This window comes from Nipponia nippon, unplaced genomic scaffold (genome assembly GCF_047370975.1).
Source record: "Nipponia nippon isolate SJK-2023a ecotype South Korea unplaced genomic scaffold, ASM4737097v1 scaffold_22, whole genome shotgun sequence".
Taxonomy (NCBI): Eukaryota; Metazoa; Chordata; class Aves; order Pelecaniformes; family Threskiornithidae; genus Nipponia; species Nipponia nippon.
In genome coordinates this window covers 2,004,762-2,030,219 of record NW_028262339.1, presented here as the reverse complement: position 1 = coordinate 2,030,219, position 25,458 = coordinate 2,004,762, and the positions used below count along the sequence as shown (strand labels likewise).

Sequence of the window (25,458 nt, the reverse complement as noted above, 5' to 3'; positions counted from 1 at the left end):
AAGAGGGGAGCCCTTGGGCGCAGGGACTCCGGTCTCTGGGGCCGGCGGTAGCTCCGGGCGCTCGTTGAACGGAAGAGAGCGAAAGGGGGCGGCAGGGCACAGGGCCGGCGCGACTGCCATTCCCCCTGGCCCTCGGCGCTGCCGGGCGGATGGAAGGAGGGAAGGCGGGAGGAGGAGAGAGGGAGGAGAGAGGGAGGTGACCGAGCCTGACTGAACTGAGGCGCTCAGCTGCCAACACACGCTGCCTGCTGCTGTGCTGCTCCGGGACTCCGGGCAAGAGGGGGAGAGGGAAGGAGAGGAAAAGCGAGAAGCAGGAAAGGAAACAGAAGATCACGAGAAGGGGGAAAATCTGAGAGAGAAGGGAAGAGCAGAGAGGGGAGAGAAGGAACCCTTCTCCCCACAGAGAAGACTTTCCATGTAGCTGGGGACAGAGGGAGAAGACTGGAGCTCGGAAACCGTGAGAAAAGCTTTCCAAGCAAGTTAAGCAATTTACTTAATCCCTGAAGAGCAGAGGGAGGAGGAGAGCAGTAATCATAATTGCTGATCATAATAATTATTCCCAACCCCTCATAATTTAACCCCCAGACAGTTCAATGCACTATTCCAAGCTCTTCCTAGTTTCCTCCTCGGGGTAACTTCGGAGGACTTTGCCGTCGGTTTCGCCTGGAGGTGAGCCTCGGAAGAAGGAAGAAGTTTTGTGGGGGTTCTGTGCGGAGAAGATGGACTGGAACCGCCGCTGCTGCTGGGGAGGCGGAGGCGGCGGGGACCTTCTCTTCCGGCTCACCCTGGTGCTGGGGTTTCTGCTACCCGCCTGCAGGACGCGCCTGTACACCAACCACTGGGCTGTGCGGATAACTGGGGGGCTCCCGGAAGCCAACAGGATAGCTAGCAAATACGGATACGTCAATATAGGACAGGTAACCCTCCTTCCAACTACTTCCGAGTAGGCGGCGGCGGCGCAGCCAGACGGAGGGGTCTGCTACCCGCCTCGCGGCTCCCGCTGCCACCCCGCGCCGCCGGGGCAGGGAACGGGCAGCTGCAGGGCGGGCTCCCCGGCCCCGGCGTCGCTCCAACCCCCCCCCGCAGGCCCCGCCGCCGCGGGGAGGCCTGGAAAGCCCTCTGCCGCCCCGGCCTCCAGCCGCGGGGCCGGGCGACTGGAAGAAGTGATGCGTGGGGACAGGTATAAAGGAGCTGCGCCGGATCGAGTCAGCTTCTGCAGTCGCAGTCGCCCCTCCGCGGCCAGGTGCGGAGCGGGGCGCGAGCTGCGGAGCCGTTCGCAGGCCGGGGGTGGGGTGGTGGCCGAGAGGCCCTACCGGGGCTCTGCTTGCCTCCTTGCGCTGGTTCCGCGGCACCGCCCCTCCCCTCCATCAAAATAAAAGAGGAGGTTCGCCTTTTATCGAGCGTGTGGTGTCCCCGGTAGCCAGGACGTGGTAGCTGCGGCAGTCTGCCCGCCCGGCGCGGGTGGTATCTCGACCCCCCTTTTGGCAGGGCACGCGGAAGGGAAAGGTGACAAGGGTGGCCCTGGTGCCCTGGGGCTGCATCCGGGCGTGCGCCGGCCGCTACAACCCGCGGCGAGTCTAGGGGCACACGGAAGCAGGGGTCCCACTGGAAAGGGGGAACATGAAGAAGGGGGCCGGGGCACTGCGGCTTGGAAGGAACCTTTGTGGGTCTACCCTGAAGGTCAGACCTGGCCAGCCTCCCTGGCAGGGCCCATGCTCTGTCATGGCCCCCATGTTTCTGTTCCACAGTCCAATAGCCACCGCTTTCTGCTGGGTTTATTGTGAAATGAGGGAAAAGAGGTCAGCTTTTGGATGCCAGTGCTCTTAAAGTAGAATTATGCAGAACTTCCTTGATCTCTGCCTGATCAGTTAGGCAACACCTAACTGGTCAGTTAGGTATACATGTAACTCTGAAGAGTCCACAGATGTTTAGCTAGAAAACAACTGTAACTAGTTAGATCCAGAAAACAGTCCATGAGAAAAATTCTTGGATCCAGACAGATCCAGGAACTACAAGTGAGGAAACACCTGGTTCTCACTGGATCCAATCACACCGAAAAATTATCTGCTGCTATAGCCTAGGCACAGTTGCTGTCAAAAACATAAGATCTCTTTTTTCTGCCACATTTTCTGCCACAGTATCCTAGGCTTTCCTGACAATTGGCCTCAAAATGTGAGCCACATATGTGAGGCTTATAAAGCTGAATGCCTAAAAAATAAACAAGTCTGTTGCACGCTTGCATGCAAATCTCCAAGCACAGATCATCAAAGTGACACTTACCCAGTTGTTATTTGTGTGGTAAAATGAGTTCCCACATACTGTCATTGACTCAAAAGTTTGAAGCATGTATCTCAACCGTTCCCAATTATTGCACACCTGAATGAGACAGTTGTACAGTTTATTTAATATAAATAATTTACATAAGAAAAGCTGGAAAATGACATTGAGGCAGTAGAAAACATGGTGTATAAAGACTGAGTACCAGCTTCCCTCTTGAAGCACTTGTGCAGGTAGGCAAGGCTATTCCCATTTGGAGGCACAAAAATTCAGGAGGAAGTTTTTGTGTCAAATTTGAATCCACATCTGGAAATTGTCATTTTATAAGATGAAGGAATCCAAGAATAAAGTTTTTTGCATTGATGTGTTTTATTTTTTTCTTATACATGTCTTTCTTTTGCTCAAGATTTTTTTTGTATATTCCTATCTGGGCCTTTACAATGTTGAAATAAGCAACAGTTAGCTGGTTGGAGGACCTCTCCTTTTGTCTTTTGCCAGGTCAGCTGGCTAATTCAGGGCCTACTTTTTTATACCTAGTACATCCAAATCTCCTGTTGGATTAAGGAAAGAATGTAGTAAGCCACTACTGTCTTCTTATGTGTCAGTGAAGTGCCATGTACCCACCTATGACATATTAATAATAGATACATTACTGATCAGGTGTACAGATAGGAATGAGAGAAAATAGAGACTATGAATAATGAATGACTAAAAAATACATTACTAGGTATACAGATGAAAATAAGGCATATATGAAGGGAGTCAATACTGTTATTTAGTTATGCAGATAGGGAGAATGCAAGTAGAACAGAAATGTAAGAATGTTAAATGATGCATGCATGAGAAGGAAAACTGTAGTAATAATATGAACTAGACTGATGGGTGAATTCTAGTCTTCTGGCTGTTACGAGCCTTAAAGCACAAGAAGCAGGCAGTGGGCATACGCAAAGAAATTCCACAGAGCTTCCTGTATGTAATTTGGATTTGGAGTGCTAGATTTCATTCTGTCCTGCCAATGTAGAGCTCAGAGCTCTACTGTTGTACAGTTATTTGTCTTAAGAAGTCTTATACATTTGCACAGTCTTACTCAGGATTTCCTTTCATGGGTATCTTTTTAGGATGGCCAGTTTTAGTTTCTGATCATTCCTAGCAAAATCATCTCCAGATGGTATTTCTTTCTCAGTATGTTCATTAGTATGTTGGTGGGAATTCTGATGTTTGCAGTGAATCTGTTCTTTTACTCCTACCCTATCCTTATACAATTTTATCAGACTGACCTGGTCACTAGATAGGACTTAGAATTTAAGAATTCAGAGTGCATAAGATAATCAGAATGTCTATGATATGATCATACATGGTTTAACATATAAATTATGGTTCAAAGCCTACATAAAATAATTATAACTGTATTTCTTAAAATGTACAAAAATGTGTATCCTTTTTTGTGAAGCTTATCAAAAATATGTAGAGTATATCACTTGTTAGAGATGGGTGAAGAGGAATAAGGCAGTTACATTTTAGAGAAAGGAAGCTAGGAAGAGTCAGGACTGATGAGTAGGATTTGGCTGCAACAGGCTTTTTGCATAGATTTGAAAAAGCAGGGCATTATTTGACTCATAACCAAAACAGGAAATGCAAAAGAATCTATAAGAAGGGGCAAGAATTGGCTGTTTATTATTGGGAGACAATTGGAAATAATTTAAAAATCTGTACTTGAGTGTAAGATGTTGAAAGACTTTTTTTTTATCTGAATACAGTATCAAAACACTAAAAGAGAGATAACCAGTAAGCAGAATTCTGTTAGAGGCAGGACTTCCCGTGCCTAATGTCTGCATATTGTAGCAGCTATGGTCAGGTAGTTAAACTTTGGGTTTGCAGATAACATCTCTTCCAGTTAAGCTGAAACATTGTGATTAAAGCTGAATATGTCAGTAAGAGCTAAGCTGTTTGCTTTTGCTTGAAGAGGGTAATTGCAAATCTCATAAAAGTACACATCCCTAAATAATCTGAAATAGATGACAAAAAGTGTAGGGCATTAAGCATAATATTTCTGATTAAATTAAATTTGAGAGCTCATATTTAAAAAGAAAGTGCAAAAATCAAAATCCAGGTCCCACTACAGCTGACCCAAAGAACTGACTCAGTGCAAATGACGCAGAAAAATACAGGAATTAAAATATTCTAGATAAAAGTTAATGAAATTGTGTATAAAAAATGGAAGTCAGGTAGGGACAATTGCAAAGTTGCAAACCTGGAAGATTTTGATAATATACTTAATTGCATGATCAGAGCTGAAGGGAACAGTGGAAAAGAGGGGAGGGTTGTAGGTGTTATTCTTACCAGCTAGCTTGTCAGTTTTGAATGAGTGGAGATACAAGAAGCCATGAGAGAGAGAGATTAGGATAGTGTAGGAGTAAGGCAGTTAAGAGTAGGCAATATTTGGGTTGTGTTTGTGGAGAAATGACATTGAAACACACATTAAGTTGGTCAGTGGAGACAAGATGGTAGATACAGAAGGCCGTGAATTGTAAACATCAGCCAAGATCCCTTCTCTCATTTTTTGTTATTTGGTGCGTTCCTGATAATAGGCAGAATTTGGCCCTCCCTTTTGGTGCTCATGTGATTTCCAGTAAAGCAATATCCGGTTGAGCCTTGAAATATCTGTAAGTCCATTTTCATTGCCATGATGATGCCTGGAAAGCTACAAAACCTAGCTGAATGATTGGATCAGTCAGTCAGAAATAGATGGATGAAAGGTATGTTAAAGGAGGCCTAGAGATCACCTGCTGCTGAGTAACTGAGTTCTCCTGCAACTCACAACTTCTGGTAAGCTCCTGTTGCTCTTAAATTCTCCTTGTGGTCTCCATCCCTTGTTACAACTTCCCAGAAATTTGAAGCTTTAGCTTCTCTGCTTATCGAAAAAAGGAGTTTTCCATGAACTTTTTGGAGATATGGCACAAGAGAAAAAGAATTCTCTGTTACTCTGTACTTCAGGCTCCATATTCTGGTTCTTGTTTCCTATTAATGTACTCAATGCCTCAATGTACTGCTCATTTATCCTGTTTTTTCCTTACCATTGCCAATGTGAAATTGATAGTAGACATAGAAGTTTGGTTGTCCTTCACAGATATTTGAATTCTTACAGTGAATCTAGTGAGACTATCATTCATTTTCTTCATGTATGGCTTGGAAAAGCAAAGAGCAGCAATTTAGACCTATCATTATATCAACTGTTATTCAATTTCTGTTCAAAGACTCTTTTCCCCATAGGACTGAATGAAAGTTAGGTATCACAAAAATTGAGGCAGTGGATCGCCTTATCACCTGAGACAAGTGGGCGGGATATCCTTCTGAAAGTCTGAATTTGATTGCTCTAGTTAGTGCCACCAGTTTGGAACTTCTGATTTGAACAGTAGGGCCTGCTTGAGCTGACACTCTGTCGCGAATCCTGATTTAGGATCCTTCCGACTACGCCAATTTGTCACGAATGGGTGATTTAGAACGCTTAAGGGATCACCCACAAAGGTATTAGCAAAAGTGGTTTTAATATGATGTTGTAAAAGTGCGACTTAACCAAGTTTGATGGCAAGGTTCACTCTGTTAATTACTGCATGGAAGAATCATATAAAGGAAAATTGAGTTACACCTGAGTTAGAATGATTCACAGAGAGACCAGAGATGCAAAGAGTAAGGAAGACCCCCCCCATTGAGTCACGAGGTTCAGAGTAGACCCTCTTGCTTTCTAAACTCCTGATGGAACCTAGGTGCGACTAGGTCCAATCTTAGTCTCAGACTTGGTCAACAGTTTATGTCTAAGGGATTGTACATGCAAAGTTTATATAATGTTTCATTAGCATCAATTCAGCATGCAATCAAAGTTACTAAGACAAAATCAAAGTGACCATACTACAGGGTTATGCGTGATATCGGTCGCTTACCAAAGATCTGTCATTGATAAAAGGCCTCTCTGCCTCGAGGAGCAACCTTGAGAGGTGTTCCAGCTCAAGGGGAGATCACCGTCATGCAGCCACGCTGCCTAGCAGGGAGAGCTCAAAGAAGGCTCACTTAGGCTGTCATATTTATAGGATAAAGTGGTTGGCTTGTAGTCAAATTACATACGATGGAAAAGGTATGCAGGAGACTCCTTGTACCCACAACTTTCTTTGTTCCTTGATAAATGAGTCTTGGAAAAGCCATCCGCTATTCATGTGTTAATCGCATGATCGGTGTTCCGAGCTCATATGCATCGATGCTCACTGTGTTACTCTGCTCCTTTGTGGGTTTTCAGAGAACAGATTGAAACGAGTTCATGGCCCAGCTACAGCTCAGGCTTTTACCTCTTCTGGACCCTGCACCAAACCACCACCAGTCTGGTCAAGGGGTCAAGTGCATCTGTCACACACTCAAATCAATAGGCCTTCATTTAAGGCCTATTAAAGGCCTTTCCCATGACTTGAAGCTTGAGTACTTAGTTACTGATAATGTCAGTAACATAACCACAGCTGCATTAAAGCTAATGGAGCAAACACAATGAAGCATCAGTCAGTATAAGCTACAAAAGAATTTGGAGACCAGTAACTAGTGGTGTACCCCAGGGGTCAATACTGGATCCAGTCCTGTCTAACATCTGTCTCTGGGTAATTTTTCTTTTGGGCTATTTGCGGCTTCACCAAGGGGAAGTCATGCTTGACAAACTTGATAAACTTTTATGATGAAATGACTGCCCTGGTAGACGAGGGGACAGAAGTGTCTAGCTGGACTTCAGGAAGGCCTTTGACACTGTCTCTCAGAAGATCCTCATAGACAAGCTGTATGGATAAGCAGATAGTGAGGTGGGTTGAAAACTGGCTGAATGGCAAGGCCCAGAGGGTGGTGATGAGTGGCACCAAGTCTAGTTGGAGGCCAGTAACTAGCGGCGTACCCCAGTGGTCGATACTGGGTCCAATCCTGTTCAACATCTTCATTACTGATCTGGATGCTGGGGCAGAGTGTACCCTCAGCAAGTTTGCTGATGACACAAAACTGGGAGGAGTGGCTGATATGCCAGAGGGTCGTGCTGCCATTCAGAGGGACCTGGACAGGCTGGAGAAATGGGCTGATGGGAACCTCATGCAGTTCAACAAGGGGAAGTGCCAAGTCCTGCACCTGGGGAGGAACAACCCCATGCACCAATATATGCTGGGGGCTGCCCAGCTGGAAAGCAGCTTTGCAGAAAAGGACCTGGGGGTCCTGGTGGGCACCAGGTTGAACATGAGCCAGCAATGTGCCCTTGCGGCAAAGAGGGCCAAGGGTATCCTGGACTGCATTAGGCAAAGTATTGCCAGCAGGTCGAGGGAGGTGATCCTTCCCCTCTCCTCAGCACTGGTGAGGCCACACGTGGAGCCCTGTGTCCAGTTCTGGGCTCCCCAGTACAAGAGAGACATGGGCATACTGGAGGGGGTCCAATGAAGGGCCACAGAGATGGTGAAGGGACTGGAGCATCTCTCCTATGAGGAAAGGCTGAGAGAGCTGTGACTGTTCAGCCTGGAGAAGGCTCAGGGAGGGTCTTATCAATCTATATAAATACCTGATGGGAGGGTGTAAAGAAGATGGAGCCAGGCTCTTTTTAGTGGTGCTCAGTGACAGGAGAAGAGGCAATGGGCACAAGCTGCAACACAGGAGGTTCCATGTGAACATCAGGAAACACTTTTTTACTGTGAGGGTGACTGAGCACTGGAACAAGTTGCCCAGGGAGGTTGTGGATTCTTCCTCCTTGGAGATATTCAGAAGCTGTCTGGATGTGTTCCTGAGCAACCTGCTCTAGGTGGCCCTGCTTGAGCAGAGGGGTTGGACAAGATGACCTCCAGAGGTCCCTTTCAACCTCAACCATTCTGTGATTCTGTAATAAGTCCCAAGACCTCCTCTCTTCGATTGGGCTTTTGAATAGCGTAAGCATGTAAAGTCATGGCTTAAATGCATAGATGTGATCTTTTTCTTTCCCCATTTATTTCAGGCATCTCTGGCCTACCCTTCATTCGGCAATGAGTGTGGGGGGTGGGGGTGTGTGTGAGGTGAGAAAGAGAGAGAGATGGTGCAGGGTTCTTTCTGGATCTCAATAAGAAAGGCCCCACAACAAATGCCTCCATAAAATAGCTGTTTTAATAAGACAGAATAAGAAGAGGAATATAGATAGTGAGTAAATCTTAACTTCCCTTCAGATGCTGGGAACCCTGTGTTCATGCAGCATTGGACAGACCCCGGATGGATTTTCCCACGGCACGCTCCACAGATCCTATTCATGGAGAGAGGTTCCTCCTTTGTGGCCATTCGAGCTATTATATAATTTCCTTACAAGAAAACAACTCTATTCATAAAGGATGTTCACATGAGAACTTCCTGCTGCACTTTTAGATAAAGGCAAGGACACGCAGGTGGTGTAATCGCTGGTACCAAGTGGGAGCTGCCAGCAACTATGAACCACACAGCCGCTCACTCACTCCCCCCCCAGTGGGGTGGGGGAGAGAATTGGAAGGGTGAAAGTCAGACAACTCCTGGGTTGAGATAAGAACAGTTTAATAATTGAAGTAAAATAAAATAGAATGATAGTAGTAGTGGTAGTAATAATAATAATAATAATATAATACAATAATAATGTACCAAGCAAGTGATATACGACACAATTGCTCACCACCCCCTGACTGATGCCCAGCCTGTTCCTGAGCAGCAATCCCTTCCCCCCAGCCAACTCGCCCCAGTTATATACTGAGCATGACGTCATATGGTGTGGAATAGCCCTGTGGCCAATGTGGGTCAGGCCCCCTGGCTGTGCCCCCTCCCAGCTTCTTGTACGCCATGCAGAGCATGGGAAGCTGAAAAGTCCTTGACTGGTGTAACCACTACTTAGCAACAACTAAAATATCAGTGTGTTATCAACATTATTCTCATACTAAATCCAAAACACAGCACTATACCAGCTACTAAGAAGAAAATTAACTCTATCCCAGCTGAAACCAGGACAGTATCCACCCCTTATTCCATACCATATACGTCATGCCCAGGTCTTTCAAATACATTCCAATTAATCATTACCACTTTTCCAGTCTTTTGATATATTTTATATATATATATACACACACACACATATAGATATAATTTCCCTAGTCTATAGGCTATCCCTCTAAAATGTTTGTTGAGTTCATTTAGTTCATGACTTTAGGCTCCATCTGTCATAACAGTCTTTCAGGGCAGGAGAGATGGTGTGTGGTGTTGGATTGTTGTATGCTGAAGTCAGTTCTGGTTCCATCACCACTGCACTTTGTTCAGTTTCCTCAAAGTTTTTCTTCATTAATTTGGGTGATTCTAACTGTATACCCTTGATATGGCACATAGTGATCATTGAAGTGATGACATCTAGTATTATATAGCAACTAACATTATACAATTCAGTTCATTGGCTATTTTCACCCAAAATCAAATCTCCTTGAGGTACACATCGGACTTCCCCATCCTCCCGCATCACCCACCAAGTGCATCCAGGTCCTTGAGCAAAAGCAATCCCACGAATGGGTTTACCTCTGCCTGAAGCAGGAGTAACCCAGACTGTCTTCCCCGTCATATTTTTTAGGTGCACTACAGGGACTTTATCCCCCTCTGCAGTACGTAGAAGTCTTGACTGGGCAGGGCCAGCTCGATTGGCAGATCCCCTAGTGTTGACTAACCAGGTGGCCTTTGCTAAATGTGTATCCCAGTGTTTGAATGTCCCACCACCCATTGCTTTTAGTGTAGTCTTTAACAGTCCATTGTATCGTTCGATTTTCCCGGAGGCTGGTGCATGATAGGGGATGTGATACACCCACTCAATGCCATGCTCTTTGGCCCAGGTGTCTATGAGGCTGTTTTGGAAATGAGTCCCGTTGTCTGACTCAATTCTTTCTGGGGTGCCATGTCGCCACAGGACTTGCTTTTCAAGACCGAGGATAGTGTTCCGGGCGGTGGCATGGGTCACGGGATATGTTTCCATCCATCCGGTGGTTGCTTCCACCATTGTAAGCACATGGCGCTTGCCTTGGCGGGTTTGTGGGAGTGTGATATAATCAATCTGCCAGGCCTCCCCGTATTTATATTTCAGCCATCGTCCTCCATACCAGAGAGGCTTGAAGCGCTTGGCTTGCTTGATTGCAGCACGTTTCGCATTCATGGATAACCTGTGCAATAGTATCCATGGTCAGATCCACCCCTCGATCACGAGCCCATCTATATGTTGCATCTCTTCCTTGATGGCCTGAGGTGTCATGGGCCCACCGAGCTAGAAATAATTCACCCTTATGTTGCCAGTCCAGGTCCACTTGAGCCACTTCAGTCTTAGCAGCCTGATCCACCTGCTGATTGTTTTGATGTTCTTCAGTGGCCCGACTCTTGGGTACGTGAGCATCTACATGACGTACTTTTACAACCAGGTTCTCTATCCGGGCAGCAATATCTTGCCACAATGTGGCAGCCCAGATGGGTTTGCCTCTGCACTGCCAGTTGCTCTGCTTCCATTGCTGTAACCAGCCCCACAGGGCATTTGCCACCATCCATGAGTCGGTAAAGAGATAGAGCATTGGCCACTTTTCTCGTTCAGCCATATCTAAAGCCAGCTGGATGGCTTTCACCTCTGCAAACTGACTCGATTCACCTTCTCCTTCAGCAGTTTCTGCAACTTGTCGTACAGGACTCCATACAGCAGCTTTCCACCTCCGATGTTTCCCCACAAGGCGACAGGACCCATCAGTGAACAAGGCATATTGCTTCTCATTTTCTGATAGTTTATTATATGGTGGGGCTTCCTCAGCACGCGTCACCTCCTCCTCTGGTGATATTCCGAAATCTTTGCTTTCTGGCCAGTCCATGATCACTTCCAAGATTCCTGTGCGACTGGGGTTTCCTATTCGAGCCCATTGTGTGATCAGTGCGATCCACTTACTCCAGGTAGCATCAGTTGCATGATGTGTACAGGGGACCCTCCCTTTGAACATCCAGCCCAACACTGGCAGTCGGGCTGCCAGGAGGAGCTGTGCTTCAGTACCAACCACTTCCGAAGCAGCTCGAACCCCTTCATATGCTACTAATATCTCTTTTTCAGTTGGAGTATAGCTAGCCTCAGATCCTCTCTATCCCCGACTCCAAAACCCTAGGGGTCGACCTTGAATCTCCCCTGGTGCTTTCTGCCAGAGGCTCCAGGTAGGGCCATTCTCCCCGGCTGCAGTGTAGAGCACATTTTTTACATCTTGTCCTGCCCGGACTGGCCCAAGGGCTACTGCATGGACTATCTCCTGTTTAATTTGTTCAAAGGCCTGTCATTGCTCAGGGCCCCATTTCTTCTTCCGGGTCACTTGATAGAGAGGGCTTACGATCAGACTGTAATTTGGAATATGCATTCTCCAAAAACCCACAACGCCCAAGAAAGCCTGTGTTTCCTTTTTGCTGGTTGGTGGAGACATGGCTGTTATTTTGTTGATTACATCCATTGGGATCTGACAACGTCCATCTTGCCATTTTATTCCTAAAAACTGGATCTCCTGTGCAGGTCCCTTGACCTTACTTTGTTTTATGGCAAAGCCAGCCTCCAGGAGGATTTGGACTATTTGCTTCCCTTTCTCAAAAACTTCTGCTGCTGTGTTGCCCCACACGATGATGTCATCAATGTATTGCAGGTGTTCCGGAGCCCCACCCTGTTCCAATGTAGTCTGGATCAGTCCATGGCAAATGGTGGGGCTGTGTTTCCACCCCTGGGGCAGTCGATTCCAGGTGTACTGGACCCCCCTCCAAGTGAAAGCAAATTGTGGCCTGCACTCTGCCGCCAAAGGAATTGAGAAAAATGCATTAGCGATGTCAATTGTGGCATACCATTTGGCTGCCTTTGACTCCAGTTCATATTGAAGTTCTAGCATGTCTGCAACAGCAGCGCTCAGTGGCGGCGTGACTTCATTCAGGCCCCGATAGTCTACTGTTAGTCTCCACTCTCCATTAGACTTTCGCACTGGCCATATGGGACTGTTAAAGGGTGAGCGAGTCTTGCTGATCACTCCTTGGCTCTCCAGTTGACGAATCAGCTTATGGATGGGAATCAGGGAGTCTCTGTTGGTGCGATATTGCCGCCGGTGCACTGTTGTGGTAGCGATTGGCACCTGTTGTTCTTTGACCCTCAGCAACCCCACAACAGAGGGGTCCTTTGAGAGACCAGGCAGGGTAGACAGCTGTTTAATTTCTTCCGTCTCCAAGGCAGCTATACCAAAAGCCCACCGGTACCCTTTTGGGTCCTTGAAATACCCTCTCCTGAGGTAGTCTATGCCAAGGATGCATGGGGCCTCTGGGCCAGTCACAATGGGGTGCTTCTGCCACTCCTTCCCGGTTAAGCTTACTTCAGCCTCCAATACAGTCAGCTGTTGGGATCCCCCTGTCACTCCAGAAATACAGATGGGTTCTGCCCCTTCATAGCTTGATGGCATTAGGGTACACTGTGCACCAGTGTCCACTAGAGCCTTATAGTCCTGTGGGTCTGATGTGCCAGGCCATCGAATCCACACAGTCCAGTACACCCGGTTGTCCCTTTCCTCCACCTGGCTGGAGGCAGGGCCCCTCTAGTCCCGGTCATAGCATTCGTTACTCACTTCTTGTAAATGCGAATCAAAAACCCCTTTATTGAGATCGGAAGCAAAATCAGCCCTTTTATCCTGTCTAGGGAACTGCTCACTGGAAACTGGAGCAGCAATTTTCCTGGAAGAACCACCTTTTGTAATTGTTTTTCCTTGCAACTCACGTACTCGTGCCTCTAGGGTCGAGGTAGATTTTCCATCCCACTTCCTCATGTCCTCTCCGTGGTCACGCAGATAAAACCACAGGGTGGCCCGTGGTGTGTATTCACTATATCTTCTCTCTTGAAGAGAGGGATGCTTACTCCTGATGGCTGAGATACTGGTCCGTACAGGTGAGGAGTAGGACATGTCCTCTTTGAATCGCTGGAACTCCCGGGATAATTTCTCAGCTAGCACATCAGGCAGTTTCTCCACAGCTGCGACACAGGCCTGTAGGGAGGCAGAGAGACTTTCTTCGTATTGTCGGAGTTGGCCAGCCAATTCATCCACCGTTGGTCCCTCTTCATCTTTCCAGGTCATTGTTGCCAAAGAGTTTGCATATGATGACGGTGCGCTCCGCACGAACTTCCGCCACATGGGTCGTGTGCACTGGACTTCATCTGGATCTTTGGATAACTGCTCATTGTTCAAGTCATTATGCATCACCTCCAGCACGGCTAATTCCCTCAGGTACTGGATACCTCTCTCCATGGTGGTCCACTTGCCTGGCTGACATAAAAAATCTTCCTTGAAAGGATACCTTTCCTTCACAGCTGCCAGAAGTCGCCTCCAGAGGCTGAGGACTTTTGCCCCTTTTCCAATCGCTTTGTCAATGCCCCCTTCCCTAGAAATGGATCCCAGCTGCTTGGCTTCCTTACTCTCTAATTCCAGGCTACTAGCCCCATTATCCCAGCATCGGAGCAGCCAAGTGATGATGTGCTCGCCTGGATGACGACTAAAATCTTTTCGCATATCTCGCAGCTCACTCAGGGACAGAGATCGGGTTGTTACCATCTCATTTGTGGGTTCTGCCTCTTCCTCCTCCTGTTCTTGTGATGGCCCTGGTTCATCATCAGCCCTTACTAAACGAGTTGATTTTCTTGTGTATTTTTTCTTCTGTATAGGGGCAACTGATACTGGCACGGGTTGGTTCTCTGGTGTAGCCACAGCACCTGTTACAGGGGCTGGCGTATCCGTAGTATCTGTTGCCGGGGCTGGCATAGCTGCAACGCCAGTCGTTTTGTTGTCAGATCCAGAGACCTTCTCTTCCCCTTGAGGGTTCTGAATAGTGTTTAATACGGCTCGGTAGGCATTGGCCAGGCCCCAGCACATTGCAGTGATTTGTGTCTCCCTAGAATTGTCAGGATGACAGCATACTTTTTCCAAATGTTCTACTAATTTTTCAGGATTCTGCACTTGTTCAGGGGTGAAACTCCAAAACACTGGAGGGGCCCACCGTCCTAGGCATTTGCCCATACTCTCCCACACACCCTGCCACTCATAATTATCCAGCCTTGGGGCAGATCTCTGGATGATATTCTTAAAGTGCATATTAACTCTAGACAAAACCAAAACAATATACCCAAGAAATACCAATAGATGTATCTTAACTACCCAAGGATGTTCAAGATACAAAAAAGTTGTTGTAATGAAGGAGGAAACATTATAGAAGGCGGCAGTGAAGGTGCTATTCTGTATTTCCTCCATAAAAAGCCTCTCAGAGGAAGAGGTATAATTGCTAATTGTCACCATGAGGTGGTACCCGAAGTACAGTAATGGCTTCAGTACAGAACCCAAATACCAGATAGCGCTCAAGGTCAGTGTTTTAATAACAAATCTCCCAGGCAAAACATCACTAATCACGGCAGAGCACAGAAAACTGCAACACCCAACTCCAATCTTTAACATGTACTGCAAAAGCAAGAGCATGGTGCAGATCAGGTAGACTAATACCGAGAGCAGATGAATCAATATTATGACCAGCAACTGTTAACAGATACAAATTCCTTAATACACTCTGATTAATCTGTTATTATCTCAAACCCTCGAGCCCCACGTTGGGCGCCAAAAAGGACTGTCGTGGTTTAACCCCAGCCAGCAACTATGAACCACACAGCCGCTCACTCACTCCCCCCCAGTGGGGTGGGGGAGAGAATTGGAAGGGTGAAAGTCAGACAACTCCTGGGTTGAGATAAGAACAGTTTAATAATTGAAGTAAAATAAAATAGAATGATAGTAGTAGTGGTAGTAATAATAATAATAATAATATAATACAATAATAATGTACCAAGCAAGTGATATACGACACAATTGCTCACCACCCCCTGACTGATGCCCAGCCTGTTCCCGAGCAGCAATCCCTTCCCCCCCGGCCAACTCGCCCCAGTTATATACTGAGCATGACGTCATATGGTATGGAATAGCCCTTTGGCCAGTCTGGGTCAGCTGTCCTGGCTGTGCCCCCTCCCAGCTTCTTGTGCCTCACGCAGAGCATGGGAAGCTGAAAAGTCCTTGACTGGTGTAAGCACTACTTATCAACAACTAAAACATCAGTGTGTTATCAACATTATTCTCATACTAAATCCAAAACACAGCACTATACCAGCTACTAAGAAGAAAATTAACTCTATCCCAGCTGAAACCAGGACAAGGATGTTCACATGAGAACTTCCTGCTGCACTTTTAGATAAAGGCAAGGACACGCAGGTGGTGTAATCGCTGGTACCAAGTGGGAGCTGCCTGCAGGCTCCTCTGTTACAATGAGCTGGCTGAATTTAGGTTGCGACCAAGGAATTTGTGCAGCACAACGCAGGCCTGGGCCTACTCAGGTTAACTGTTATATGGATCACTAACTCCTAAATGTGCAATGGTTTCTCAGTCAGGATCAATACATTCCACCCCTTGATCCACATACATTTTACCTTTCCCAAAGATATTATAATTTACAGATTATATTACTAAACTGTTCAGCTAATAGGAAGCTTCCTGACAGGTTAGAATATTATCTCTGTCACAACATCCACCAGTGTGCAGCAGAGGCCTGCACTGGGTATTCCAGCAGATTCCCTTACAATGGCTACTCATGCTAACATATGGGCTTCTCAAGGCCCAGTACAGGAGACATGGCTTATTCAAGATCACTAACTCCATGAATACAATGTCTTCTGCAAGGCTCCCAATACACCCTTGAAGTGCAATTAGTAGTTTCTCTAGTCAACAAATCTTTGTCTCCTGAAAAGTTCCTCTCTGCTTTACGTGAATAGGTCTTTTAAGAAAGCCAGGAAATGGTAATCCCTCTGGGGTTGTGATAAGGTAGTATAATGCAAAGCAGCCAAAGAATGACTCTAAGTTGCACACTGGATGGAGCTATATGGAACCGTTGTGGTTTAGCCCCAGTCAGCATCCAAGTACCACAGAGCTTCTCGCTCCGCTCCCCCCCCACCCCCCTGGTGGGATGGGGGAGAGAATCTGAAGAGCAAAAGTAAGAAAACTCGTGGGTTGAGATAAGAACAGTTTAATAATTGAAATAAAATAAAATATAATAATAATAATAGTAATGAAAAGGAAAACAACAAGAGAGAGAGAAACAAAACCCAGGAAAAACAAGTGATGCAGCCACTCACCACCCACTGACCGATGCCCAGCCAGTCCCTGAGCAGTGATCCCTGCCCCCTGGCCAACTCTCCCCAGTTTATATACTGAGCATGATGTCATGTGGTATGGAATAGCCCTTTGGCCAGTCTGGGTCAGCTGTCCTGGCTGTGCCCTCTCCCAGCTTCTTGTGCACCTGGCAGAGCATGGGAAGCTGAAAAAGTCCTTGAAGTATAAACACTACTTAGCAACAACTAAAACATCAGTGTGTTATCAACATTGTTCTCATCCTAAATCCAAACCACAGCACTCTACCAGCTACTAAGAAGAAAATTAACTCTATCCTAGCCGAAACCAGGACAGGAACATATCCTGTCCCCAGCAGTTTCCTGATTAAATATTTTACCCTTCTGTCCCTTCTGTCTCACAGTGGCTACACAGAGCAGACATTTCTCTTAGAGCAAAGTGTCTGTCATTGACTTTTGGGAAAGTTTGGCTGTCTAGATGGCAGCTGCTGAGGATTAAACATATTGAAACATATAGTCTGTGTTGCATTTTGTACAATTGGTGGAAATATTATGACTGCTGATAGAGTGGAGATTTGTTACTATTCAGTGAAAGAAGGAAGCTTTCTTTTGATATAGCCATGAAAATTATAGTATACTGATATGTCATCTTGGTTCCCATAGTTTTCTTTGTTTCTTGTAAACACAGCTTCTCACTGGATATAAATTTGTGGTTTGGTGCTAAAATATTCTTAATAGACTGGAGAAAGGAACACCAGCTTATAGAGGGATGACTTGTGAAACATCTGAGAAGCTGGGAATGCTGCTCCTAGCTCTGACACTGAAGCCCTTTGTGCTCTTGAGCTAATGACTTAAACTTTTTCTCCCCACTTCTTTATTTATAGAGACAAAAGAAGAGAAACACCAGTAACTGGGGGTAGACACATGAGTTTCTTTTCATTTCAAACACGTGGGCTTCAAAATAAGGAAAGCTTTCTAGGTTTGTGCTCTTCTGGGTGCTTCATCAGTCTGCTGCTATCAGGAGCCAGGGATTTCTCATTCAGGCAGGAGACTTTCCTTGAGGCTATAGGAGAGAATGAGAGAAACAAACAGCTGATATCCCCAAGAGGACAGAAGAATGGGAGAGGTGAAGATATCTTTTCTGTGGTTCCAACAAGGAAGAGAAATGCTGCATTAATTAATATAGGAGTAAACTTTAGATCCCTCTGTTCCTTTTTCTTCCTTAATTCTAGGCAGGGTCAATACTTTTCTAAATCCCATCTTTCCTCTCCTAATTGTATTCTTCCAGTAATCTTTGTTTTCTGATTTCTTCCATGGTCTAGTGGCTTACTCCCCACCTTCTGTCACCCTCAGGAGGTGACAGACTGCCCTTTCCCTGCTTTTTCCTGCCTACAAGGAGTACATGCTGTTTAAAAAAAGACACCTAAGTAGGCTAAGCTTGAGGAGCTGCCCAGGAGCCACTGTTAGCTGTATGGATTTGGTTTTTAAGATAAATAGTAAATGAAAGATAACTTATTGGGAGTTTACAAATTTAAAGCCAGCAAATCACACACAAAGAGATAATAAATATTAGTTCATTTCAAACCTGAGGTCCCAATGATGGCACAGATAAGATATTGTGTAACAAGATCAATTGATCAGAAAGAATGGGAAGAATGTCTGTTTTCCATTTTCCAAATCTATTCCTGATGGGAGGCAAAAGGAAATCTTGCAAACTAAGTAGTTGAAATTGGAAGACTAGAAAAAAGCATTTCAGCTGAAAGAAAAGGGAGCTTAAGGTAAGATAAAGAGCCTAAAGTAAGGTTGCCTTCAGCAAACGCAGGATCAGCTATGCCCACATCTTTCCTGGCAGATATTAAACCTATTTTTTAAGGTCTTCAGTAAGGAGACTCCACAGTGCCAGGGCATGGTCAATTCTAGTGGTTCATTATTCATTGGACCCGCTTAGTGGATGAGGGGAAGGCTGTGGATATTGTCTACTTGGACTTTAGTAAGGCCTTTGACACTGTCTCCCACAGCATTCTCCTGGAAAAGCTGGCCGCACACGGCTTGGATGGGTGCATTCTATGATGGGTTAAAAACTGGCTGGATGGCCGAGCCCAGAGAGTGGTAGTGAATGGAATCAAATCCAGTTGGCGGCCGGTCACGAGTGGTGTTCCCCAGGGCTCAGTACTGGGGCCGGTCCTGTTCAATATCTTTATTGATGATCTGGATGAGGGGATCGAGTGCACCCTCAGGAAGTTTGCAGATGACACCAAGTTGGGGGGAAGTGTTGATCTGCTGGAGGGTAGGAAGGCCCTACAGAGGGACCTGGACAGGCTGGATCGATGGGCCGAGGCCAACTGCATGAGGTTCAACAAGGCTAAGTGCCGGGTCCTGCACTTGGGTCACAACAACCCCATGCAACACTACAAGCTAGGGGAAGAGTGGCTGGAAAGCTGTCTGGCGGAAAAGGACCTGGGGGTGTTGGTTGACAGCTGCCTGAACATGAGCCAGCAGTGTGCCCAGGTGGCCAAGAGGGCCAATGGCATCCTGGCCTGTATCAAGAACAGTGTGGCCAGCAGGACCAGGGAGGTGATAGTGCCCCTGTACTCGGCACTGGTGAGGCCGCACCTCGAGTACTGTGTTTAGTTTTGGGCCCCTCCCTACAAGAAGGACATCGAGGTGCTGGAGCGTGTCCAGAGGAGGGCAACGAAGCTGGTGAAGGGTCTAGAGCACAAGTCTTCTGAGGAGCGGCTGAGGGAGCTGGGGTTGTTTAGTCTGGAGAAGAGGAGGCTGAGGGGTGACCTTATTGCTCTCTACAACTACCTGAAAGGAGGTTGTAGCGAGGTGGGGGTCAGTCTCTTCTCCCTAGTAACGAGTGATAGGACAAGAGGAAACGGCCTCAAGCTGCGCCAGGGGAGGTTTAGGTTAGACATTAGGAAAAACTTCTTCACCAAAAGGGTAGTCAGGCATTGGAACAGGCTGCCCAGGGAAGTGGTTGTGTCTCCATCCCTGGAGGTATTTAAAGAACGGATAGATACGGTGCTTGAAGACATGGTATAGATGGACTTGGCAGTGATAGGTTGACGGTTGGACTCGATGATCTTAAGGGTCTTTTCCAACCTTAACAATTCTATGATTCTATGATTCTATGATTATCCTCATTGCCCCCTTGAAGTCTAAGCTGCATGTGTTTTCCTGCAGTTTAAAGCCTGCATTTCTTTCTCTGTGAACGTAAAGAACAGCAACAGCAGAAAAGTTGTAGTGTTCCACTCTTCCTTCCACCCACTTTTTCTTTTTTCATCCAAGCCCAGTTCTTTCCCTTGTTTCACATAGGTCATGTTTTCACTGATCAGTCTTGCTGTTTAACTCTGGTCTTTCTAACTGATCCTCATCTTCTTGAAGAATAGGTGGAGTATTCCTGCTAGAGCTTTACTGCTGAGTAGAGAATAAGGATTCCTTTAGGTGTCCTGAGGACAGCACTCCTATTTACATATCCTGTTATGGTGCTTGTCTTTCCCGTGGCTGTATGACATTGTTGACTTCTGTTCAGCTTGTGATCTGCTATAGCTCACAGACTGATTCTGCCAAATTTGTAGACAGTTGTTCTCCAGCCTGAATTTGTCCAGTAGATTATTCTTGATTAGGTGTAGTACATATAAACATCTATATCTATTCATAGATTTGTATATATATTTATAGATGCAATTTTTAATTTGCAAAGTATCAGCTCAAAATAAATATAAAAATCACAGTGATATTGGACTACATCATCAGGTCCAGTTCATTGCTGTTATAAGCCTTTAAGTCTTTACAAGTGGATCTCTTTCCATGGTTTTTAAATCCGTTTAAAACTTACCAGTTTTAAAAGTGGTTAGATTACTTGTCCTCAGTCTGGAAAGCTGTTTCTTCACTGATTTCCAATTTACAGACTAAATTTAGTCATGGCTAGTACATATCTATTTGTTCTTTTCCTTAAATAGCTCTTCTGTTTCTCCAGTGCATTTGCTGGGGGAACCAGCCTTTGGTTTTGCTAATGTAACTTCTGTTTTCCTTTTAGAAGGATGACTCCCATGGTCATCCCAATTGCTGTGTTTTAGTTGAAATCCATTTATCTTGACCAGAAAGATGGCCAGCTTGTGTACAGCCTCACCACTGCTTTGTACAGTATCATAAATAATTCTCTGGGCTTTGTCAGGCAAGATATTTCCAGTATCATATTTGCATGTTCTGTGATTCTGTGATTGACCAATATATCTTTCTCTTCCTTTCTAAATGATGAACTGTAAAATCACAACATAGGGAAATACCTATGTCAGCCATGGATTATACATCAGTTCATCTACATTTATCTACACTGAATTTAATTTGCTATTTTATTGTTGGCACTCAGTTTTGCAAGGTCCTGTAGCTCACGCATAGTCAACTGTAGCTTTTACAGCTATGATTGGTAACAATAGCTGATTTCTACACCTCATTGCATACTCCCTTTTCCATCTCATTTTTTTTTTTGTGAAATAGTATAGGTCCCAGAAAAGATTTTAGCACAGACCCTGGCAGAACTCCAGTGGGGACCTCCCTCCGTTGTGAGAACCAAACTAATTATTACTAATCTATGTTTTCAGTCTTTTAACTGACTGTTTGCTTGTGCAAGGACCTTCCTCTTATCGCATGGCTTCTTAATTCCTTAAAAGCTGTTGGTAAAGGACATTGTCAAAAGCTATTTGGAAAACAAAGTAGAGTATATCTACTGGGTCACCTTTATCTGCATGCTTGACCTTTTCAAAGAACACTAATAAATTTATAAGGCATAATTTTCCTCTGTTTGACTTTTTCCAAGTAGGTAATTTTTTATCCAAGTGTCCTCTATCTATCTATCTATCTATCTATCTATCTATCTATCTATTAATAATCTTTTTCTTATAGTTTCTACTAATTTGCCTAGTAGACACCTGCAAGTCTATAGTTCCCAGATATCCTTTTTAAAAATTGACATCACATTTGTCACCCAGCTGTCCTCAGATATGAAAACAGTTTTGAAAACCTCAGTGAGAGGTTTCATGCCACTGCTCCTATTACTTTCAATTACTTAATTTACTGATTTTTTTATTCATTCTGTTTTATTTCATCCTTATTCCTTTCGAATTCTTGGATTGCAGGATATTTGCATTTAAAGTATCATATCTCAAGTAGCCCATCTGAGCTGAACTGAAGCAAACAAATCAATCAGATGCTAAACTGTGAAAAATATTTTATGATCTGTAGGTAGCCTGGTATTCAGGGGGCCAAGCAGGAGAATGAACAACAATGGCAGGGCTTTAAGCTGAGAAAGTTCCCCTACCCCTCTTGGAAATCAGTAGCACAGCTTCATTGCAGGAATGGACTATAGAATAAGCTCTGTAGTAGTTTTATCAGTTGGAAGTGGAGAGGAGCCAGTCCAGATATTTGAACACTGATCTTATAGCTCAGATTAGCTTTTTCTGCTTTTTAAGAAAAACACTTCTCTTACTGGACCTCAAAGAGAGTCTCTGAAATGTAGCTCAGCAAAGCATTCAGCTGAAATTTGTAAAGATCTCAATAGCCTTTAAACATGAATATTAGAAATACAATTGCAAGTACCCCGATAATATTGGAGAGTCTGACTGACCAGATGCATTCCATCAGTGCCACACAATAAGAGCTCCATCCCCAAACAGCATTACAGTATTATAGTTCGCTATTGCTTTCAGTTTTCTTCTCAGAAGATTCCCTTTTGCTCCACTGTAAGCAAAATCATTTCTCTTCTTTGGATCTAAAGCATAACATTAGTATAATTTTATTCACACCTATTTGAAGTGCAAGGTCATTTCTGGAGAGGATACACATCACAATATCTGGTATTTCCTTGAGGCTCTGACACGTGCCCATCTCTGCATCACTGTCGTTACAGTTTTCTGCCTGTCTGGTCGAGAGATACCTTTAGTTCAGTACTAATCACCTTAGGGAAGTTTAAATATCACTGAACAGATCCCTCCCTATAGTTCTTAGGCCAGTATATGATGATCGTGGCCAACTGACAAATCACAAAGCCATCACCTGGGCAAATTGATAAATACAAATAAACAGGGTTGCTGAGCCTTGCTTTCTAAAAGACTTAACCACCCTATGACACGAGGGGCTCTAGACTGTGTTGGTAAGGGCAGCAATAAATATCTCATCAATAAACGGTTCTATCATTGCAATAGACTGCTCTTTTGGAAGCTTTCTTATAAATAAATATAATGTCCATCTTGTGAAATTTAAATAACTTCCATTTTTGACTGGAAACTAGGAATATTAATCTGACACATTTAATTACATAGTGAGCAAGTTCTAGTGGTGGCTGGTATCTTTGGTGATTTCTTAATCTTTCTGAGCTTGTAGGGCTGATATAGCATGAAAACAAATGTTTCAAAATGGAAATGCAAATCCATTTATATAGAAGAACACCTGGTTTTATCCAATTCATTGCTACCATTCCAGCTGACCAGCTATCCTCTATTTAAGTATTGCGATAACAATGCGTTAAACAAATATGCAACAGAAACATTACTCCTTTCTCCAAGGAAATGCAGTTTGAGATATGCAGCTAAGCTTTCACTCAACCCTCAAATTCCAAGATTTTGTTCTCCAGACAATTAGGCTGCTAAGGAATATTTTTTAAATGTGTGAAATGGACATTTTATGCAAGCTTTGACCTGATTTTTGTCATTGGTTTTAGTAACTTCAGATATTTAATCACAAACTATAATTGGCTATCAGTTCTCCTTGACTTTTTTCTATAGTTTGAAGTAATTTCACAGCTGATATAAGAACCTAGGCATTAGGACGCTAACTTACTATAGAATGTAGGCCTTGTTCCTCATTGAGGTCTAAATTAAAAAAAAATGTTTCTTCATTAAGTGCTTATTGCAGCCCCCATTAAATACAATCAAAGATCCCACCGATTCCAGTGAAAGCTGAATCGAACCTTAATAGATCTTCCAGCACTGTGGAAACTGGCAGAGAAGGAGCGAGACCTATATATCTGAAATGATACGTTCCATTTTTTTCCGCTGTCACTGGAGATAGCTACTTTAAATTGAATCTTACCTGACTATGCCTAGACCTAACAGTCCCTTGATGTGCTGTAATCTTCTTTTTTCTCATCAATAAACATTAGTTATGATGATGTTGATGTTTTCTTTCTTAATAGGTTTGAATGCTACATAATACATAATAATTTGGGGTTGGGGTTTTTCTTTTTTTTTGTCTTGCTTGCTTACTTGTTTGTTTTTTTCTTTACACTTGCCTGCAGATTCTGTCAAATGGAATTTTTTTTCCCCATTAAGAAATTATTGAATTTCAGTTACTCTATAGGATCCTATCCAGAAACTGCTACTCATAGGAACAGTTGTTCCTCAAGTTGCCTTATACAAATTATGAGATTACTCGTGGAAGTGGAGATTGTTTATATAAATAATGGTTACTGACAAACATCACTTTTCTACAAAATAGTATAAACTTTTGTACAGCTCTAACATTGATCAAATAAGATGGGTGAATATATCAGCATCATGTCTGATTCTGGACAAGTTTTGCATCTGTATTTGGTTAAGCCCACTCTACAGAGTGGTAGATCATCAGACTTTGATATAGTACAAAGTCAAAGAGGTATGTTGTAGTTTCACTGTAAAAGAGCAGTGGATTTAGTACCTCCATACATCATGTAGATGAAATAATTGTAAATGTAACTGATTCCTAGATATTCCCATGAGTCGCTACTTTATTACCCTTCAGTAAATTGTATTTGTGATAGAGGAGGAAATTACTTAAATCAAGTCTCCTGTGAAAGTCAGTTAAATGAAAACTTTGTACTTACTGTGACCAATAATAGCTGAATTCAGATTCGAAAGACAAAGTACAGTGTGAAAAGGTTTATTGCTGGCAATATAAATGCTCACTGGAAACAGTATGACTACTGTAGGTAACTGCTTTAGTCAATTTGAATGTTATAATTTGTTGCTATTAATGTGCTTAAGATGTTTAAATAACTGGATAGAGATATAACAGCATATCTAACTTGGTGCCCAGTTCTTAAGTCTTTTACTTATACAAGTATTCCCATTAGATTTGATTTCCCTTGATTTATAACTTTTAATTTCAATTAGATTCAACAGAGCTATTACTGATTTACAGTTTTGTAAATGAGAAGACACTTGATCCCATTGGGACTGAGCAAATGTTTACAAGCTTCAGGACAGGTGCCATGGTTATTAAATACTTCATGATCAAGATTTAAAAGGAAATTAACGTGTACTTCCTTTGCTGTGTGTTGTGGTTTAACTCTGGTAGGCAGCTAATCCCCACACAGCTGCTCTCTCACAGTGGGATAGGGGGAGAGAATCAGGCAAAAAATGAGAAAAATTGTGGGTTGAGACAAAGCCAGTTTAATAGGTAAAGCAAAAGCTGGGTGCGCAAGCAAAGCAAAATAAGGAATTAATTCCCTACTTCCCGTTGGCAGGCAAATGTTTAGACATTTCCAGGAAAGCAGGGCTTCATCACGTGCAACAGTTACTTGGGAAGACAAACACCATGACTCCAAATGTCCCTCCCTTCCTCCTTCTTCCCCCCAGCTTTTATTTCTGAGCATGACATCATATGGTATGGAATATCCCTTTGGTCAGTTGGGGTCAGCTGTCCCAGCTGTGTCCCCTCCCAGCTTCTTGTGCACCCCCAGCCTACTCCCTGGCAGGGCAGTGTGAGAAGCAGAAAAGGCCTTGACACCTGTACGCTTTGTAAGCACTGTTCAGCAATAGCTAAAACATTGGTGTGTTATCAACACTGTTTGCAGCACAAATCCAAACCATAGCCCCATACAAGCTACTATGAAGAAATTTAACTCTATCCCAGCTAAAACCAGTACACTGTGAAACTTTTCTTGTTGCAGTTTATTAAAACGTAAAACCTATTTCTTAGCTAACCTTTAT

General features: G+C 44.2%; 1 protein-coding gene across 5 annotated transcripts in view; it reads left to right on the top strand.

The window, feature by feature from the left end:
• Window positions 1–241: 241 nt before the first annotated feature.
• LOC104012734 (proprotein convertase subtilisin/kexin type 5) overlaps window positions 242–25,458 on the top strand; it is a 206,167-nt gene continuing 180,950 nt past the window's right edge. For all 5 annotated transcript variants that reach the window (XM_087760253.1, XM_087760255.1, XM_087760254.1 and 2 more), the window contains exon 1: window positions 242–917. In XM_087760253.1, coding sequence (XP_087616379.1) covers window positions 720–917 — 198 coding nt within the window. In that variant the 5' untranslated portion in view covers window positions 242–719. The remainder of the gene's footprint in view (window positions 918–25,458) is intronic.